The 18,596-nt window shown below is 36.1% G+C and overlaps 1 protein-coding gene across 1 annotated transcript in view; it reads left to right on the forward strand.

Annotated features, from left to right (window-relative positions):
• The window catches only part of LOC131696429 (uncharacterized), a 109,936-nt gene continuing 91,340 nt past the window's right edge, over positions 1-18,596 (forward strand). The window contains exons 1-2 of the mRNA XM_058984970.1: positions 1-221; positions 304-1,391. Of these exons, the coding sequence (XP_058840953.1) occupies positions 1,322-1,391 (70 nt within the window). The 5' untranslated portion in view covers positions 1-221; positions 304-1,321. The remainder of the gene's footprint in view (positions 222-303; positions 1,392-18,596) is intronic.

Consider the following 18,596-nt stretch of genomic DNA (forward strand, 5'->3'; position numbering starts at 1 on the left):
CAAATATACTTTCATTTGATTTTATGGTTGTTCCCAATCAAAAAATGAACTTTTTCATGTTTCCTCTCACGATGGTGTTTCGCGTAGCAAATCCAACAGCAATCAAAGAGTTACCCTCAATCCTACATGTTTCCTTCTTTCTTGTTGGATGCAGCAACTAATTTCGAGTGAAGAGCTGAAAGATACTTTTTTCACACAGGAGAGCGAAAGATTATTGGTAGGTATGTGTGTCAAACCGTTCGATCCGGTGCATTTCATTTAAATGTGGGAGGCCGCGACTTTTTGATGTTCTCTTCCTCTTAGTTACTACGTTCTGTGCATAACGCAGCACACTGCATGCTGGCTGTAGCCGACGCGGCTTAAACGCAAGCTCTTTGCAGCGACTCAAACTTTTCCTCGTTTGCTGCTGCGCTCATTCGGCCCGTGGCTCAATCAGTCGTCGTCGGTTACTTGAATAGTTCGGAAGTTATGCGCTCGCGAATAACAAGCTAATCACTGTTACCAGTTTTTTCGCTCCGAAATAGGACCGCACCGTGTTCCAAGTAGGGGTAGTTGAAAAACAAGTTGTATTGCAAGACGAATCGGTGACACCAAACTCTATGTACGAAAATTACATAATTTTTCCAATCATATCGGTGTGCTAAGGTAATCTTTGCGGTTACTGAATGGCTTCAATGTGATAATTGTTGGTCATTGAAGTGCGTTCAATAGGTGGTGAATAGTCGTCGTTATAGTCCTGCACTAAGTTTTTATTTAAATGTTGAATAACAATTATAACTAAGTCGAACAAAGTATATTTGCTGATATATTCAAATCTAACAATGAAATAAATGCAAGCGTTTGTGTGAAAATCTTGAAACAAAGAAGTAAAGTGCCAAAAAAGAGCGTTTAGTATCATCGATGTAATAATACTTCAAGTGAAAGCAACATGTGAAAGCAGAAACTCACCTCTTTGCTCTCCACTACCATAGCAGCAAAAAGCAGTTGTTTACATTTTGCACTGAAGCTTTAATTTATTTGCCGTAGCTGCCATATCGAGTTTTCTTTCGCATTTGACCACGAAGCCGGGTAGACGACCAGTGAAGCAATTTTTAAGGAAAAATTGCTTAAACGAAAAAGTCAAAGATAAAAAGTATCAACACTGACGTTCGTTTCCCGCCCTTTACACACGATCGCACCCAAGTAAGGGATGAAAGTCAGGTTTGTTTGCGTGCCTACATAAATGAGTGGCACTTCGCACAGTAGACACACGTCGTTTGAAGTGATCATATTAATCGCCGTTTCATCGAGGATACCCCGGGCTACCTAGACCAGCCTATAAATGATGATAGTGGCAAAAGCTTTGCTGGTCTGCTGTTTCACGCTCTTCGCCGAACTCAGTTTGATTGAAGGTAAGGAAGTCGTAGTCATATTTGGCGAAGAATATTAAGACAACCCGAAAAGCGGTGCAAGTGGATTATATGAACATTCTGAACCAGGGGTGTCTCGGTACGATTCTCCAGTGCAATGAATGCTACAGGTTGCACAAGACTAATAATATGGTAAAGCTATGGTTGATAGCGTTAATTGGTTTCGATTTGTTTGGAAACATCCACACTACCCATGCTATTGATAAGTACATTCAAAGGGAAAGCTCCGCTTTCCTTTTAGTGAATGGCAATGCCGCCTCCCGGTGTTTGACCGAGGTTTTTTGTTTAACTAATAGATTATATTTAACCGGTAACCGGGCTAGTACAGTTTGTTATTTTTTAATCGCAAAAATTGTTGGATTGTTGGAAGATAAATACAAAGCCACTGTTAATAGTTTGGAATATGCCATAGTTGAACAAATTTAAAAATATGTGTATCAAGTATTAAGCAAATTCAGCCAGATTCATTTCACTCATTCACTATATACATCCAACTTACAAGGTTCTTTTTATCCATTGACCGTCATCATAAAATAGTAAAACAGAACCTGAAATAGATTAAATATTTTTTAATGCAGTCGATATATTGTATAAGGCGCTTTTTCAGGCTTGGGTTATTTCCGCGATATCAGTTTGCAGAACGCCATTTCGCCGAATATATCGTTTTGCCGAATATCCTAGTCATGTGGGTAGCAGGTTGGGTTGTTTTGCCGAATTTAGTTTTAATTTAATAACTGTTTATCAAAAGGGATTTCAGTGTCGAAAAATAATATCAAGCGTTATTCGATATTTAAATTTGATCTCATACAAAGATCAAAAATGATAAAATATGGAATCAATATTCAAGTCATGTCAAAGATTTTGCTATACACGAAAAAGATATTGAGATTTTGTTTGACGATATTATATATTTATTACTAAACTTTTCGCAAAGCAGTTAGTTAATTAGTTTGTAAAATATAAGCGCAACTGATGATATAATACAAAAAATATGCTCTGACGCCTAATGTGGCTACGCCGCATCGCTTTGATTCGCATGTTGTCCGACATCGCTCCGCTAAACTAAACTAATTCATCGCCTCTAAGTTAGAGTAAGCCGGGCAATCGAGTGGATACAGCTTTACTTGGGCTCGGTTATGCGGACAAGCGCCCTCACACTTGCTTCGCCGTATACACGAACCCAGTAGCAGTCAAATAGCTTTGGGCGAAATGACCCATTCGACGAAACACGTTTCAACATTAGGGGACAACATTTGCACGCCAGCTGATCGTTTAAAAAATCACACAATGTTTGCTCGAAAAATTTCATGGAATATTCCTAATACAAGGTTGATGGTATGCGTACGTTGTGTCACATAGATTTTTTAACATTTATGAAATACTAGCTAATACCCATTGCGCGTTGCTGCGACTTTCAATGTGTTCCGAATCGCGCCGTCTGACGGGCAGATAATATCCGATCAATAGCATACAAACACGGTCTATACCCAATGCCTACCACATATAAATTTTTACGGCAATCGGTTAAGCCGTTTATACATATACATACAAACATTATATATATATATATATATATATATATATATATATATATATATATATATATATATATATATATATATATATATATATATATATATATATATATATATATATATATATATATATATATATATATATATATATATATATATATATATATATATATATATATATATATATATTCATTTGCTTGAAAGAAAAACAGTTTTTTTAACTATTCATATTTGCAAAAACAATGGAATCCGCGTGGGATGCCACACCAAATTAAGAGACGCCGCACGTGGAAAATATTGGAGAAAAGATTATCGTTCGTATATATTTTTGAAAACCACTATCATTCCATAAACCAAAAAAAATACTGTATTACAATACACATTCGGTGAGATCTCCCACAATCAATACACGAATCATAAAAAATGTATATATTGCGTGCATTGGCTAAGTTTTGTTACATTCACGACGTTTTTAGGACTTGTCTGACATGCTTAATTGGTCTAAACTTCTTCATTCATTGCAGTTCAGTCCATAATTTTCAATTTACACTACTTGACTTTCTAATGTACTTTGTTGGCATCTTGGAATTTGAAGAAAAATATCGCAGATTTTTTATATGTATTTACATGATTTTTCCACTTAATTACAATATCCTATTAAAGTGCTGATAGTAGGTAGGTGCGCACAGTGGCCCGACTGAGAACAAAAGGTGGACTAAAGTCAAAATCTTGCCGTATCGGTTCAAATAGGACGGTTTTATGCAATTTTGATACGCTGAATTCGTTTTCGATATTAAAACATAATAAAAATAAACATTTACTATGCATTAGGGTCTCAAAAATATTTATTTTATCGAAACTGTTCTTAACATTTCTGTATATTTGTTTCGTGCGCTAAATCGTTTGTGATATTAAGACTTGTTAAAAAACCATAATTATCCATTAGGGTGACTAAAAATTGATAATTTTGTTGTGAAGGCACATTTTTTTTATTTGTTGTAAGCGCTCTTTCTTTGTATGCTGAATACCTTTTTTGATGATAATATATTTTAGAAATTAACTTTACTACTTATTAGGGTGGCTCAAAAGTAAGCAGATTGTTTTTACGAGCACATATAGTGATTTCTTCAATAGTAATTGACGTAAGCTGAATATATTTTGAATGTTGAAACGAATTCATTCACATCTCATTATAGTGCTTCAGTTTTTACTAATCAAATAAGTTAAGTTCGAATAATTTTGGAACATCAAATTCATTATTGGGTTACTTGCTATGGAAACTATATTTCCATTAATTTTTAAAACAAAACTTTTAAGCGTCTTAGTGGAATGTTTAATTACTTTCACTAATCAACAGTGCTGGTGTGTTAGGTCGCTCATTTCATATCGTACATAAAATATAAATTAAAATTTTTTTCGCGTATATGGTTCATTTAACAATGATCTTACTTTATTTGGGTAATATCGCTTACCCTTAAGATAAATCAGTACTATAAAAAAACTGATCAAAATAGTTTTACCAAATGACTTGAACTCATCTTATTCACTCAATTTGACAGTTACTGCGTAAATAGTCAAGACATAGCTACAGAAACATTTAATGACATATTTTAATAGGTTGAAAATATTTACTGAGTTTTAAACATTCTGAATACCTTCACCATTTATGAAATCACTCTTTCCACTAAGCTCCTCTCTCTTAATCACTAGTAAAATCCTCATGGATCATGCTCTCAATGTTACTTGAAAGTTGTGTATGTATTTGTGTCATTAGTCTAACTATAAAGTGATTATACAAATTTTATATCAGTAATAACCATGCGTCTCCATACACAGTTTTTTATATATTGACTAGTTATCGCATGTTTTCGCAAAATCAGTATAAAATCATTTTGAAGAGCAAATTAAAATTGCTTTTACGATATAATTTAACCACATTGATAATTTTGGTGAAGTAAGGCAATGCATTAAATCAACTGTTACTTCGAAAAACGAAAATAACCGAATGTACTTCCTATGATCAAATTATGCAAAAACAGAGTTATGAGTTATGCCCTTCAAAAAGCTGTCAAAAATTATTTTACGTCCAAATCATATCTGATAGCTTAGCTGATGCGAGAAAACTACAAGCGAGAATATCGCGTAACTTTCATATATGGATTGAAGTTCGGGTTCGTCTCACTGTGGTGCGGCGTGTCATCCTGAATCTTTGCGACATCTGTACCGATTATAAGGAATAGACGCAACACCACTTTAATTTCTACTCGAAACGAAGCGTTCTCACAAACATAAGCTACAAACTTTCTAGAGGTTTTACTCACACAATGCAATTATCGTGTGGGTTTGTAAGAATTAACGCAAAACCGTAAGAAAAATCTATATTCAAATTCAGCGCTATAAATGTTACGGCATCCGCGGTATATAGCCATTAATAATATTTGTTGTGATATTAATTAGCAGCTAATAATTACGTTTTTGTTGATGTCGCGCCAATGCATCGAATTTATATACAAGATCTCGAAAGTGCGACATCTATACCGACGCGGCGTCTCACCCGGATTTACCTAGAGTCTGTGGCATTAGAGTTCCGTACAGAGGAATGCGCAACATAGCATAGCATAGCATAGCATGAACACCTGCACAAATCGTAGGATGGAGTTGCAGAATTGAGCATATCCATTGTCATATCAGACTTCGCCACAATCTACAATGACGTAGACCCGCTCAACTTCACACACCTGGCCACGTCCTTACAAGCGTTTTTATTTCATAATAGTCCTATCACCTACTTAAGGAAAACGCTCGGAACCGAAACAGTTTTCATAGATGACGGAGATTTCAAAAAGGCGAAAAAATGTGATCTGGAGATTATATAAATATGTTACCAATACTTACTATTCTCATCTTGGTTTGGCTGGCATTTTACGTGTATTCTTCATTCAACAATTTCTTCTACCAAACAATTAACATCTACTATAAAAATGACAATGTTCTATGTATTTCATTAGTTTGCGGTGTTGTCCGAATCGGTAGACTCCCAAGCTGTGTAGATTTCTTCTATTTTTCGAGTCACTCTGTCTTTTTCTAAGGCTAACTGTTCCCATTCCATGCGGTTCAGATCATCATACCGATCCATGTTCTTGCTGATGAGATCTAACCACGTGTATGCCGGTCTACCTCGTTTTTTGTACGGTCTTTTATATTTAGCAGCTAATTTCAAGATATGAGAGTCATCCGTTCTCATTATGTGACTCCAGTATCTCATTTGAAGGGCACGTATTCGCTTAGTTATAGTTTTTTTGTTAATAATTTGATTAAGTGTTACTCTGCTATCACTATTCACGCAGCAGGATGCCAATTCTTCCACTATCTGCCTTTCGTAGTTTCTCATTGAGACTCGGTTCTTCTTGGTCAAAATTGATACCTGCGAGCCGTACACCATAGTGGGGGCAACTACTGAGTCATAAAGTATCTTCCCTACTTCAATTGACGGTTTGTTTCTTCTAGCGAAATTTATCGCAACCTTTGATGCCTTCACCGCTTTTTTACAGCGCGCTCGCATAGTCTTTGATCTACACAAAGTCGAGGTAATGGTAATTCCCAAGTATATGATTTCATTAGACACATTGTATGTAATGTTTCCTACACAAATTTGAGTCGGTGGTGTTCCTAAAGGTGTTCGAATCAAAATTTTGGTTTTTTCCTTATTGAGATAAAGATTGATTTGTGCCAGATGCTTTGTTAATGTCGGGATTATCTTGTCTAATTGTTCTCTAGTTTGTGCAATGATGAGTATATCGTCCGCATACACTAGAATGATTGGGAATTTTAGAGACTGTTGCTGATCGACGACAAAGAAATCGCCAATTTCTTCTTGTGCTGCTTGCAACGCTTCTTCCATAATTAGATCAAACAGATATGGAGACAGCGGGCATCCCTGTTTGATTCCCATACGGCGACTTTCTTTTCGAGATCTTTTCCCATCCCATAAGGTCTGGAAGGATTCTTCTCTTATACACTCCACCACCCTTGCAATCAAATGAGGAGGCGCGCATTTTTTTCTAAGTATTTCGGGGATCTTTTGAAGAGATACCATATCAAATGCTTTGCTGATATCAAGAGCCATGATGATTGTATCGTCACCGGCATTCCATCTTTCCTCCAAAACTCGTTTTGTAACGAATGCGTGATCCATTGTAGACCTTCCCTGCAGGAATGCAGCTTGATGAGATCCTATTGGAGTCGTATTTGTTGTTAATTCCTTCAGGATCCACGAAGCATATATTTTATAGCCTACACTACTTAGACAAACTCTACGATAATCTCCGACGGTTTTTGGTTGCGATACTTTTGGGATTGGAACTAGTAGCGTTTCTTTCCACTGGAGTGGAATTACGTTTTCCTTCCATATTCTCTTGAAGATCTGTTTAAGTTCCATTGTACTTTCTGAGGCATATTTCAACAACTCCATGTTTACGTTGTCCAATCCAGGGGCTTTTCCGTTACTTGATTCTTTAATACTTGATTCAATAATGCAAACATCAGGATATTCCTCGGTCGTGTAAGAAGTTTTGCATTGGTATATAAGGTTTTTGTTTCGTGCGGTTGATTTTTCGATATTTTTTCATGTATGCATGCGTCTTATTAATTCTTTCTCCCAATTTCAAATGCTGCAGATTTTCAAAAAAATCCACTTGTTCTTTCTCCTCGTGTTCTTTATTGAGACGGTTATAGTTTATTTTTGAATCCTTAAGATTGTTCATCGCCGACATGTTGAATGGATCTCTTTTTGATCTGAATGACCACTTCTTGATTTTTGCCAGAGCTCTCCGTCTTCGGGGTGTGTTTGGTATCTTACTATTTGTTGATATCGTTTTACTAGCTATTATCTTAATCTTCTCGATGAACGATCCCCATACATCTGTTGTACTTCCAGCATTCACGTCGATTTGAATTGTATCTAGTGACTCTGCATATTTACGTCTAAATTCTTCATCCTTCAGAAGCGCTATATCCCATTTCTCCAAATCAATATTTGCTGGATCCTGTGAATGGTTACCTTTACTGTTAGCTACACCTTCTACGATGCTTATTCTGCCATATATGATTTTATGGTCTGTGCTCACATTTTGTACCCATTGTGTAGTAGTCATTAGAGATCTGTTTGCCATAGTAGTACGTAGCACTAAGTTATGGCGTCGGATAAAGAACTTCAGCTGTTCTCCATTCGGGTTCGTTTCTGTGTGGCCTACAAACTTTCCAATTAATAATTTATCCTCTTCAGTCAAATTGTCGTCGCCTATATTATAAATTTAAGTGTTATAAATCTTATGTATCTTCTAATCTAATTTTAATTCTAATTTCTAATACCTATATGTGCATTTGTGTCTCCTAAACATATTAAACTTTTAGTGTCCAACACCGTTCCAATATACGATCCAAGATCTCCTAAGAATTTAACATATCCAGTGCTTGTTGCATGAAAATTTATGATGTGCAATTTAACCATGCCGTTATGCACAGGTATCGTTACCTCGATTCCCTGAATGTTTTCAAACTCGTAGTGTATTTTTTCCACCAATACCTTAACGCCTTTCCTTACCAGAAACGCAAGTCCTCTTGATTTGTTCTTTCTATTTTTTGAAATGTACCACTCGTAATTTGCACTAGATACTTGCGAAGCATCCACACTAATTTCTTGTAGGCAAACGATGTGTATATTCCGTTTTAGTAATTCACTATCGATTGAGTCTCTTTTTGACTGTTGACAGCATCCTCGAATGTTCCAGCTGCATATTATAGGTATGCATGTTTGAGTTTTAACCTTCAATGGGTCTGCCAACGACAAATATCGTGTAGGGTTTATAGAATAAAAACGGATGATAATATTAAACTGTCTATTTCCTAAATAGTGGTTTTCCTCCAAGGAGCACACCTCTATTTTCTTTGTGTTCTCCATATTGCCGCAGTATGGTTCCAGCCGTGCTCGAACTACACCATTCTTATCGTATATCAAAACGATGAGGTTGAACGTGTTTACCAATGCTGTGATGTTACAGAAGTCTAACTCATTCAAATATGAATTTCCTGCTCGAATCTCTTCCAAATAATCATCCCTTATTATTTTTTCATTACTTATTTGGTACATAATCATTTGCTCTTTGATATTTTCTATGTTCTCTCCTACTTTTGACTGAACAGCGTATAGTAACGAATTTTCTCCTCCTGGTGGCTTCCGATATTTACAAACGAGTACACCGCTACTAGAAAATAACTGCAAATCTCGATGATTAGAATCTTCATCCTCCTTCCTATTATAATCCGAATGTATGAATATATTCCTGTCTGCGGTGCAATTGTCTTCGACACAAGGCGTGTGCTCCAACTCTATTGCCAATGTTGAAGTATTTTCAGTATTCTCAGGTTTATCGAACTTCTCGGGCACTATGTTTGTTACATAACTTCCCATATGCTTATCTACGATATTATGCTGCATCTCTCGGTTCGTTTGTGCAATTTCCAATACACTGGTAACACTATCGTAATGGTCCATTCCATTATAAAATAGATTTATCGCATCATACATATTTGCTTGACTTTCAAAAATCATTGGCGGGAATTGCTCGGCGAAAACTCTTATTGTCACTCCAAAATAGTCCCTTACTGCTCTTATTATCTCCGAACCTCCCCAGACCCCATTTTTCTCCAAGGCAAGTAGTCGGCGTTCAATTATTGTTGCTTGTCTTGACTGATCATCTGGCCATCTTTCCCCTTGTTCTAATTCTTCCATAATTATTGAGTCTCTATAATCGTTTTGATACAACCTCAAATGCTGTACCATCGTGACGCGCATTATTCTTACCGCTTCCTTGTGAAGGTTATCAGAAAAATCCAAACCTACGGAAATTTATCACTATCACTATTATTTTATTATTTATTTGACAGTTTTATCTTGGACATTCGTATAAAATTCTATCAGTATAAGTAAAATATGAAGTAATATTTGCCTGTAATTTGATGTACAATTGCCGAAAATAAACAACTTCCGTCACCTGGGATACGAGTGATTTTCAAATAATATTTGTTGTTAACCATTTTTTCCATATTTTGTTCTTTTAGTATGTTCACTCTCACTATAAGTTAAACCTTTTTCATTCAGAGCTCTAATTAATATCTAGGTCGCAGAAATAATCTTAGCATGTATATAAATAATGAAAATTGTCAAATAAATCGCTGAAAAATGTTATTGCTTATTACGGACTACATTGCAATGATATTCAAAATACTTGGTAAAGGTACATGAAATGGTCTCACCGACATCCAGTATGCGAAGGTCTTTTCTCTACCCTATGTACTACCAAAACACCTTCTACGACAATACGTCTCTATTCAATCCTGTGTCCGAATAGCGTCTTTTGTCGCAATCCACACAGAACGAAGAGAAATCCACTTGTAGATCCGAGTGCTGCGGAACCAATATGATCTTCTTGGTTACTGGTTTTCCGGAAAAATTGTAAATCAGCACGTCGAACAAGAAAATTTCTGACGGGAGCCAACACTATATAATCGGACCATATCTCATAAAACACGAACAAGTTCTACCGTTTCTGATTCAATTTTCTCATTAACATTGACATAAAAATTGCGCACCGATATTTTTTTCCTTCCGCCTGGTATCAAAGCTTACTTGGACTTTCCCGTACAGAGGAATGCGCAACACTGCCTAAAATGATGCCCTCTTCTTTGTTCCTGGCACCCACCGTTTTTGGTGTAACTTTGAGTGACTTCAACCGAAATTCACAGTGGAGTGAATTGAAAACTTACTGTTTCGTTGCTCATAGCACTTTATTCATGATACTATTCCACGTAATTTATTTTACATTGGTACAAACAAGTATAATAAACTAAATTCAGTGTCTTGTTTAGGCGATTGAAATATTTTGCCATGATATTATTTTTTTCAACACTAATGCTCTTCTTGCATGCTCTCCGAAAGAAGAATGTTTGTTTACTTTGCACTATAGGTAGCCATCTGACTGTTCGATAGGTTGATTTGGCTTCACTCTGTGCGGGCCTTTATAACATAAACAACACCTTTGGATTTACCCTATATGCATTATAATTTACTGTTCGTTAGGGTGGCTTACATTTTTTTCTGGCGGAGCAAACATTTTCTCAAGGCAGTTTAGGTGCACTGGTTTTGCTTATATCATGAAATTTAAAAAAATAAGATTGACTGTTGATGGGGGGGGACCTAAAAAATTGAATTTTAATTCTAAGGTACAAAAAATACGAAGGAATAAGTAAAGTGTAGAAAAACGCAAAATAACCTAAGTCTATTTTGCCTCCCCTCTCCCTTTCCATCCGGCAAACCATTCACTCAATGAATCTACGCCCAAAAATGATATTTTCGTACAACATGTAAGCAATAAAATGACATCAAAAATGATTAGAATATTTTATTACAAACCTGCCAGTACGGTGCAAGCAAAAATCAATTCAGTTATATAAAACATCTTTTAATCCATACATACTTACATACTTATTACATTTGGCACATATTTACAAGGGCACGACTGCCACGAACCTGATGAGCGACATATCGACGATGACACACAAAGAACAAAAAATATAACATTTAAGTACATAAATCAGCAGGAGTTAAATGTTGTCTTCGTGTTAATATATTTTGCAATTCAGTGGGGGAAGTTAGGAGTCATAAGTGTAAAAGGGGGTGGGAGGATGGTCTAAGAGGGTCTTTGTTGGTGAAAATGGGTTGAATCATTACCGAATAACCGATCATTCGCTAGCCGACTAGTAAACTCATATGTACATATAGTTGCTTTTTACTGGATTATACTATATCCTTTGACTTAAATCAATAAAGCATATAATTGATGTAAGTAAATAAGTGAAAGAAAACGAATCATTGGTTGATAGTTTTGCGCAGAGAGGTATATACATGGAAAAACGTTGCAACTCCCTTACTGTAATTGAAACGTCTATAGCAATTGTCTGATGCACGACCAATCTTTCATAATGCACTACAGATACGACTACAATCGTGGTCAGTTTTTGGGACTAATGTGCTCATATTCAGGTCACACGAGCACCCACAATAACTAATTCCGAAAGCGTCCATGCGAAACGAACAATCGTCACTACGTCACCTGTTCAACCATCAGTCGGCCAATTACTTGGTTAAATCCGCTACCTAACGATTGCGCAGGTTGCAGGAATAGGAGTGAGACGCTCAACCTATTTACTTATTGAATCGATTAGTATGCTGCACCATGTTTCCGTATATTCATATCGCAACTGCACATTATAGAGTTTTGCTCAATAGAGTTTTGCTCAATATCAACTTATCTCGATTTGGTAGAATAGAGCGCATGCTAAAAGTTGGCGAAAAATAAGCACACAATCCACTCGTTAGGAATTATAATGAAAGGTAAAATATACTACTATACAACTCTACAGTAATACGGAAAACAATATATTAAGATGATATACGTGAGAATTCATTTAAAAAAATATGAAACATAAAAATATATCAGAAAGTAACTAATTGATAACCATATAACATTTTCAACTAGTAGTAATTATTACTTGGGCAGTTTCTACTACTAGTTATTATACGTCGAAAAATCTAGCAGATTAAATGCAAACTGAATAAGGATTAAGGCCACCCGTCAGGACAAACTTCGAAAACTCGGTAGTAATGCCTGATAAGAATGAAATGACAAGATTATAGCGGAATACAATTTTCATACCAAATAGTGTTATAAAATTGGTCTCATTAGTAGTTTAAATAGATATAGTTTTGAAATCTTTTTGTTATGTGTTTCTGATCGGGTGGGCTGTGGGTTCTAAACAATTTCGTAGTACGGTTCAGATGTGTTTGTTGCAGGTTCCTTGTTTGTTAACTCATTCAACAAATATGTTTCGTTTCACTTTGGTGTCGCATCAAACCATCTATGGTGTACGGTATAGACGCGATTCTGAGAATGATAGAAAAAGGAAAGGAGCAGTTAAATCTGTAAATTGATGTCGTTTCACAAGATGTATACGAGGTATTAATAGAGAAGGTCGCAGCTCGCCAGTACATCCCAAACCGGCATATTGGGTGATCTTCCTCGAGCCCGAAGGGAATCCAATAGTTGGGATCTGGTAGAAATATACTGCCCAGGCAAATAAGTTCGATATCCTGAGATATGTCGCCACAAGCGCAGAAAAGCATCTGAATTATGTTATCTGCAGTTAGCAGTATATACTACCCGTCAAAAGTTTGGAATCGCTTTTGCAACACCCATATTGAATATTGCAACGCCTCGAAAAGTTTAGCATCACATAGGAAAGGGTTAATTCATGAGACTGTATCTCGAAATCCTGATTATCTACATATTTGTTGTTTTCATGAAAGTTGTTCTTTAAGTCTAGAGGAACCATCAGGTAACATTTTAGTTGGGATTTATGTCACCGCATGGTGCCAGTGTACATGTGAAGTTGAGCTCATCAGCTTGTTTCACCTATTTTTCTAACGACCTACACTGTTAATATAACATGTAAATATAACGAAATCGAGCATGCAATGCACGAATTCATTCGTCGTTTTCTGCAACGAAGTATTTTCGTGCATTGTAAATTGTAGGTTTCGTTCATTTCATGAACAAGAATAGCCGCTTGCTGAACGAAAGCTTTCGTAAATTTTACACATTTAATGTACACTGCACGAATGTTATCGTTGATAACGACATTATTTTTCGTGAATTAAACGAAATGTTTTGTTTATTTGAATAAACGTTTGTGTATATTACGAACGATTTCATTGCTGACACGAATTTATTTCGTTCATCTTAGAAAACTGCGTATTTATTAGCCTGTTGTTGTTTTCAGTCGATCTTTTGGGATCGATGTTTGACAACATCTTTTTTTTTAAAAAAAATGGATGTGGCTCAATCGATATTATTGTGGTACGAAGAAATGGCCGGTTGATGAACGAAAGCTTTCGTAAATTTTACTTATTTAGTTTACGTTGCACGAATGTTATCGTTGATAATGACATAATTTTTAGTGAATGAAACGAAATGTTTCGATTATTTTAATAAACGTTTATGTATATTACGAACGATTTCATTGCTCATGAATTTATTTCGTTCATCTTGGGAAAGTTTTCGTATTCATTAGCATATTAATTTTTCAATCCATAAGTTAAGATCCATGTTTACCAACGGCGATTTTTTTTAACTAACTAAAATGATCGATCTGGCAAAATCGATTTTATTTCAACCTGCTCACCTCTATTGGGGACTAGAAAGATTGTGGTGTGAAGTAATGGCCGCATGATGACCGAAAGTTTTCGTAAATTTTACTTACTTAGTTTACATTGCATGAATGTAATCGTTGATAACGACATTATTTTTCGTGAATGAAACGAAATGTTTTGTTTATTTTAATAAACGTTTATGTATATTACGAACGATTTCGTTGGTCGCAATCGATCTTTTAGGATCGATGTTTGGCAGCACCGATTTTTTTTTTAATTAAGGGGATCGATCTGGCAAATCCAATTCTATTTCAACCTGCTCATCATTGTTGAGGACTAGAAAGATTGTGGTGTGAAGAAATGGCCGCTTGATGAACGAAAGATTTCGTAAATTTAACTTATTTAGTGTACTTTGCACAAATGTCGACGTTGAAAACGACATTATTTTTCGTGAATGAAACGAAATGTTTTGTTTATTTTAATAAATATTCGTGTATATTACGAACAATCTCGTTGGTCGCGCGAATTCCTTTCGTTTATCTAAAAGAATTCTTCGTATTTATTAGCATATTATTTTGACATTGCTCCTGCAGAGAAAAACTCAAACTTATTCATACAAAACCAACAAGCAGTTCGCGATGGCTCAACTGCTCCGAATTCTAGATCAAATGGAAGCGAAAGAGGTTCAGGAAATCTTTCTGAATCCGGCGGACACGGATACGGCTACTAAATAGTCAGACCGTTGTGATTATCTGTCAACAATTATCTGACGTATAGCGACAATGACTCCATATTCCATCTCTATTGAAGCTCCTTTGACGTTGACGGTTTGACGAATGACGAATATTATAACTTTCGTATATACCAGCGAACAATTCGTTTGCCTAATGAAGCCATTTCGTAATAAGCCAACGAAAGTCGTTTCGTGGTTTTCACGAAAAACTCGTAATAAGAAAAAAGTGTTTCAATAAAACTACGAACGATTCATAATATGTACGAAAAATTCGCATATTTTATGAAAATTTTCTGTACGAAACTAATTCCTAGCGATTGACAAATATATTCTATCAGTGTAGAAGGTTCGTGTCTTCTTAAATTTCATTGAAATGGTCATGATTATGCACATAGTAATCGTTTTAATTTGGAACTATGTCACCACGTGGCGCTAGCGTATATGTGAAATAATACATTTTGAACGTGTTTTATCTGGTGAACTTGATTTACTAAAAGATTCGCGCCCTCAGTGAAGTTGCGTAGAAGGACATTATCTATTTGCTTTGGAACTCTGCCGAAACGTAGCGTTTATGTACATACACTACCTGTCAAAAGTTTGGAATCGTTTCAATATGTATTGCAATACTCATATTGAATATTGCAACGCCCACGGAAAAGTTTAACATCACCTAAGAAAGGGTAAATTCATGCTGCGGTACCTCGAAATCCTGATTAGCTACATATTTACTCTCTCCTATAGAGTTGTACTTTAGTTCAAGGGGATAGTAGGTGAATATTTTAGTTCAGAATTCTGTCACTAGATGACCCTAGTGTATATTAGAGATGATCGGGTTTCAATTTTTTCGAACCTGAACCCAAAAGCTTGAAAATTGAAAAACTCGAATTCGACCCGAGCCCAAAATATTAATATTTGAAAAATCCGAAGCCGACCCGAGCCCGAACATTTTAAAATTGCAAAATCCGAACCGAACCCGAAAAATTTATAAAGCCCGAGCCCGACCCGAACCCGATATTTTCAAAATTTAAAAACACGAACCCGACCCGAGCCAGAAATTTATAATTCGAAAAACCGGATCTGAACTGGACTTGTTAATACGGAGAATCAACCAAAGATCCCGAAGATTTTTAAATTTAGGCATCCGAGCTGAATCCAAGGATCATCCAAAAGTATCATCCATAGCTCATCCAAAATAGTTATAGAATCATTCGATCCTGAAGTAGCACCATACGCGTCCAGTTACATCAACCTATGGCAAAACGAATTACTGGCGAGAGAAATTGGCATTTATATTTAGTATTATTAAACGTCGCATATGTAATGTTCTGAGAAATTTTTAAATCGTTGATATCTTAATCAGAAAGTAGGATAAATCAGCTAACGGCTAACGCATGGGGAAACAAGAGGCATAATTATGACAGATTCAAACAACCTTGCCCGTTGTACTTAACCAAAATTTCTAACTTTTTTTTATCGAAAACCATTCCTGCAAGTGTAGTTTTGTATAATTTATTACATGTATTAAATTAAGCACTGTCAATTGGCTAGTCGTATTCGACAGTTTACATGACGTCAGCCGCGTTACTGGTTGGTACGGTCAAACTGAAACTTGTGTCGAAGGGTGTCAATCAAGATTCTTTGTCGCGTTCTTGATGTCACATCATTAGCTAGTACAGTATGCGCGCCAGTAGAGATCTAACCATTCGAAGCCGATGATTGTAGCAGCGCATAGTGGAAGAAACCCGACCAAAAAGGCAATTAATTGGAAGCCAAACAACAAATTTGATTGCATCTTTATCGCTAGAGTTTTCCTCAACTTTGAGGGTATATTTCTTTGAACTTTTTAAGCGGCTTCTGAATTAGGCTTCTGATTTGATAAAAACCGGTAATGTTCGGGATCTTCAAAGCCCCATATCCCCGGTCACAAGTGCGTGCGGTAAACAAATTTGAATGCATCTTACTCGCTAGAGTTTTCTGCAACTTTGAAGGTATAATTCTTTGTACTTTTTCAGCGGTTTCTTAATTAGACCTCAGATTTGATGAATACCTGTAATGTTCCGAATATTCAAAATCTCATATCTCCGATCAAAAGTGCGTGCGGTCAACAGATTTGATTGCATTTTATTTTCTAAAAAAATCCGCAACTTTTGGTGTATATATTGTCATACTTTTTCAGCGGCTTCCAATTAATTGCCTCTGGTTGGATTTCTTCCACTGTGCAGCGCCTGCCATCGTTGTTCAACACTTTGGATCAAATTTATAGAGCGAAAATGTGTACTCTCGATTAAAGTTTTCAATGGGTTCAAACACTAGCATTTCATCGCTGGAGAAAGTAATTTTGAATGAACTGTGAATGCCCCGAAAACCCGTTTTTATCAGCCCCTTTTGTGTCGCTTTGGTTGACAAAATGGGAGAAATAACAAAACATATTTATTTATTTTCTTTTATAAACTGAAGCTGTTAAAATATTCAACATTAGTTCGTATACATTGCCTCATAACCCTGGCTGGTTAACGAAATCGGGTCGAAAAGCTGGCAAAATAAGGGGCTGATAAAAACGGGGTTTCATTTGTTCTAGTTCCATTTCAGGCCTGCTCAAAAAAGTGTTTCGAGAAAAAAACACGGGTGTTGATTCCAGTACACTCAGGGGAGAGATGCGGCAGAATTGAAAATTTGAACATTTATATGCTTTAGTTTACAAACAAATTAAGTTGCGAGAAAAAGTATTTTCTAGTCTAATTTGAGGTCACCGAGCACGAAAACAACATTCATCCTTTTTTTTTTTTCAAAAAATCTTTTCAAAAATTTTTTCGGAAGAATGTGTTTTTTCGTTACACGAGATATTGACAAATAACTGTAAATAGTATCCGAAAAAACGCTTCTTTGGATTCGAAAATGGAAATTTATTTCGTGTTCAGCGACGCAAAATTTGAAAACTAGAGTTATTTTTACATATCATCCCTAGAGCATATTTAAGGCCAATAAAAAATTTCGATTCTTGACAAATTCTACAGTGATGAACCCTTTAATTGCACTTGACTTATCAAAGCGGAACTTGAAATTGCTGGGGGACGGACATAGCGTAGTTGGTAGATAGATTGCCTTGTACGCAACTCACCAGCCCCGCAAATTGGGATAGCGATTTTTTCAAAAGAGATTTCTTTAACCTGAAAAGAGACGAAAACTTTGAACTTTTCTCTCTACTGATGCTATATCATCCCAGAGCGTTCTGTCGCTGCTAATTTTCAGTCTAGAGTACATTTTCCATGATACCAGGGTGCTATTACGACCTGGCAAATACAACTTCGGAGAACCAATAAAACGTACTCCGGTTGGCTGTCTACTCCTCTAAAATTTAAGCTTCGCGCTTCTCAATATTGGAGAAAACCATGTCTAACTGCTGCTCCTGAGGCAAACACGAGTATGACCTTTTTGCGACATCCCTGTGGTAACCTCGATAATAGCCACCTTCATCCCACTGAATATTTAAATCTCCACCAACAATATTTATTTTCTCCTCCGAACTAATTTCCTGTAACCCATCTATACACGGTTCCTGAAAATCTCGGCGACTTCCAATGGTGAATATTAAAGTCCTCCATAGATACCCGGAGCACTAGGATGCATCATTCCAACTACCGAAAACCAGTTAT

This window comes from Topomyia yanbarensis, chromosome 1, assembly GCF_030247195.1.
Source record: "Topomyia yanbarensis strain Yona2022 chromosome 1, ASM3024719v1, whole genome shotgun sequence".
Taxonomy (NCBI): domain Eukaryota; kingdom Metazoa; phylum Arthropoda; class Insecta; order Diptera; family Culicidae; genus Topomyia; species Topomyia yanbarensis.